The following is a 3489-nucleotide window of genomic DNA, read 5'->3' as shown; positions in this document are numbered from 1 at the left end:
TGATCATCACCCCATTGTGTAATCGTGACCACACACAGTGACCAAATATATTGTATGACATGATGTTGGATGCTTTCTATGACAACAATATGCACAAAATTATTGATGATTAAACATATTTGGTTATTAACTTACTATAAAATGGCAACCCATGTGTAATGAAGTTCTCAATGGAAAAGAAAATAGGCTTGACATTACATGATCAATTACATGCACAAAAGTGGAGCATGTAGAAAGACTCAAAAATATGTTGATTCTAGCCCTATCAATTTTATCCTTGGTTAGGTACCATGTCTAATTTGAACATAGCGCAAATGGTGGATCATAGCACACAATAGATAGATCTTCCTCCTGATGTGCTTTCAGGCTTTTTCAATCCAGCGGGGTGTTTTTGCGACTGGCCATTTATAAGCGGGCCTCGTGATTTTAGCACTTGTTTACCACTTCTCCTGTAGCCTAGGTCAATAGTCTGGCTCTATACAACATTGCGCGCGCCAGGGCCGGGGGCGGGCGTGGAGGCAGTCTCACCCTTTTTCCCCGCTCGCCTTTCCGCTTGCTCGCTTTTAGCCGCACAGTGTTTTGGTGTTTTCAATACCTCTTCACCGCAAATTTCACAAGGAAGTTCTACGTTGAAAAAACTCGACCCCCCTCACTGTCTTCATGGGTGGGCGACGGGCGTGCTCGTTTGTGTAGGCGAACGGATCTTCAGTGGCCGGGACTATAAAACAAATGGCTTGGTCATTTGAGAGTAGAGTAGAGTGTAGGTATTGTCGTTCTCTCCCAGAGTCTCTCTCTCCCCCCTCCTCTACCTCTTCCTCTTCCGCTACTTGATATTTACACTGAGCCTGTTGTCGTCTATGCCTCATTGCGTGAGAGAGAGAGAGAGAATGAGGCTGAGGGGTTTCGTGGAGGGTGGGCTAGCTTCTATTGTGGCAGGCTGCTCAACGCACCCCTTGGATGTGATCAAGGTGAGAGTGCAGCTGGAAGGGGCGGGGGGAGCAGCATTGCAGCTCGCTCATGCGTCGGGTAGGTCGAGTGCGATCGAGATGGGGCTGCGGTTGGTGCAGACGGAAGGTATGCAGGGGCTCTTCTGCGGAGTGTCCGCCACGATTCTTCGGCAGATGCTGTATTCGACCACGCGAATGGGCGTCTACCATCTTCTCAAGCAGCAGCTTCTCATGCAGGCGCAGCCCGCTATCAACTCTGCTACTCATGCACTAGTTCAGGATGCTGGCCTGCCCTTCTGCAAGAAGGTCGCTGCCGGTCTTATTGCTGGCGGTGTCGGTGCCATTGTTGGAAACCCTGCCGATGTTGCCTTGGTCAGAATGCAGGTGATTAATAATATTGTCATCGATTATTAAGTAGTGATCATCGGCCGCGCTGTAGCTTGTGCCAATGATTAGTTGATTAAAGTACCGTCTCCGGCTATCTTATATAACATGTTAGTGAATATAAAAACTGAATGCAGGCGGATGGGCTCCTGCCAGTGGAGGAGCGACGGAACTACAGGGGCGTGGTGGACGCATTGGCGAGAATGGTGAAGCAAGAAGGATTGCAATCGCTATGGACAGGGTCGTACCTGACAGTGCAAAGGGCCATGGTAGTGACAGCATGTCAGCTGGCCGCCTACGATCAGATGAAGGAGAGCCTGGTGAGAAGTGGGATGGTGAGAAGTGGGGTGGCGGTGTGTGTGATTGCTAGCGTGTGTGCGGGCGTGGCAGCGTCGGTGGTGTGCACGCCCATCGATGTGGTGAGGACACGGATGATGAACAATACGCCGAGGGGCAGGGGCAGGGGCAGGGGCAGGGGCAAGGGCACATATTATTACAGCAGCCCTCTGGATTGTGCTCTCCAAACGGTTCGCCAAGAAGGCGGCTTGGCCCTCTACAAAGGCTTTCTTCCCACCCTCACCAGACAAGGCCCCTTCACTGTTGTCCTCTTTCTCACCTTGGAGCAAATTCGCAGACTCCAGCTCAAGCTGGGCGTGTAGGTAGTAACTTATTAGCCTAGGCGCTGAGCACTCCATATGCATGCTGGCGCTAGCTAAGTGTAGTACTACTGCTTCGATCTGCGCCGCCTCCGCCTCCGCCTCCGCCTCCGCATGCATGTTATTATTCATATATAATATAATTAGTCGATCCTCCATTTAATATGATATCACATCGTTACTTAATTAGACCAATGCTTAAAAAAATACATTTCAAATTCCTGTTAATTATGATTAGAACTTTTGTTTCTTCTGGAAAAAGTACAAAGGAGCGAATATTCGCGGCATCAAAGGCCTTTCCAGGTGATGCCTTGGAATATGCTTGCCCTCGGCCGCGTTCTACTTGCAATATTTTTGTATTGAGGGGCGCATCATCAAATATAGTGATTCGATCAACTGTAGCTTTTACGAGATTTTTTCACCTGTCATCAATATGACCTTGTCTGAGAGGACAGCCACCTTGATAGGGTTGTTACTTTTTTGTTTGTTATTATCTATGCATTATTTCTAAAAAAATACAAAACACGCAAATGATGTTGAATGGGAGATCGGTTTGCTTGGTGCTTGCCACTTGGACATAGGTAGTACCGCACTCGATCGATGGCATATGTTCTACCTTACCTTTCATGGCATATGGCATATGCAAATTAATTGGCTACGTACAACCTTTGTAATGATCATCACATTCATTCTTAGTAGAAGTACCATTTTATGGATTCAATCGTGGAATTTACATCCTGTTTCATTCCTTCATCTTCACGCTGCACAATAAGAATATCTTTAGAACGCGTACGTGGGTGAAGAGTCACGTTGGCATTTTAAAACAAAAAGTTGAAACCATTTATTGGAAAGGGATTCACGAGGCTCTCCAAGTGAAAAGACCCAATTTACAAACTTTAAAAATCACCTTGGCATTTTAAACAATTTAAATTTAAATAAAATGGACGCTCTTCATTAAAGAATGGACGCTTTTATATACTAAAATGTTAAACAAAATCTCAATCAATCAATTCTTCACATCAAATAAATATGTATAGCCTAATGGATTTTAAAATAGATTAAAAGGTATTCTTAATGGCTTTAAAAAAAAACAATGTTGGATTTATGTTCTCGCGATGTAATATCGATTATACAATGAATGCTACATTAATATCTTTTATTAAAAGGTATTCCTAACTTCAAAAAAATTAAAAGTTGCTCCTAATTTAAAGATTCGATTCAAAAACAAAAAAAACGATGCGTTCATCTATAGCATGTAATGCTAGGCAATGACAAAGTACATAGATTTGCAACAATATTACCTAAGAAAGATGAATACAACATTGAGAGAGAGAGAGAGAGAGAGAGAGAGAGAGAGAGAGAGAGAAAGGCAATCACTAAAGAGAACTTAAAAAAAACGTTAAAGAAAAAATGAAAGAGCAAAGAAACATCTATTTATATGAACACAAAAAGTCTTTTGACTTTCCACCTTCATTTGTCTTTTCATTTATTAAACTAATCCT

At 43.9% G+C, this 3489-nt stretch overlaps 1 protein-coding gene across 1 annotated transcript; it reads left to right on the top strand.

Annotated features, from left to right (window-relative positions):
- The first annotated feature begins 224 nt into the window (after positions 1 to 224).
- Positions 225 to 2205, top strand: LOC147432037 (mitochondrial uncoupling protein 4-like). Its single transcript, XM_086491478.1, has 2 exons — positions 225 to 1331; positions 1469 to 2205. Exons 1-2 carry the CDS (start codon positions 858 to 860, stop codon positions 1988 to 1990), a joined length of 996 nt encoding a protein of 331 aa, XP_086347604.1. The 5' UTR covers positions 225 to 857; the 3' UTR covers positions 1991 to 2205.
- The last annotated feature ends 1284 nt before the right edge of the window (positions 2206 to 3489 follow it).

This window comes from Adiantum capillus-veneris, chromosome 20 (genome assembly GCF_014529385.1).
Source record: "Adiantum capillus-veneris isolate H3 chromosome 20, ASM1452938v2, whole genome shotgun sequence".
Taxonomy (NCBI): domain Eukaryota; kingdom Viridiplantae; phylum Streptophyta; class Polypodiopsida; order Polypodiales; family Pteridaceae; genus Adiantum; species Adiantum capillus-veneris.
The sequence above is the reverse complement of the archived record's forward strand: the minus strand, read 5'-3'. Positions and strand labels throughout refer to the sequence as shown.

What these genes read in the sequence shown, in the direction of transcription:
- LOC147432037 (XM_086491478.1), top strand. Translation starts at nt 858, where the DNA reads ATGCCTCATTGCGTGAGAGAGAGAGAGAGAATGAGGCTGAGGGGTTTC. An exon ending in TTGCCTTGGTCAGAATGCAG is followed by an intron (nt 1,332 to 1,468) that starts GTGATTAATAAT and finishes AACTGAATGCAG; the next exon opens with GCGGATGGGCTCCTGCCAGT.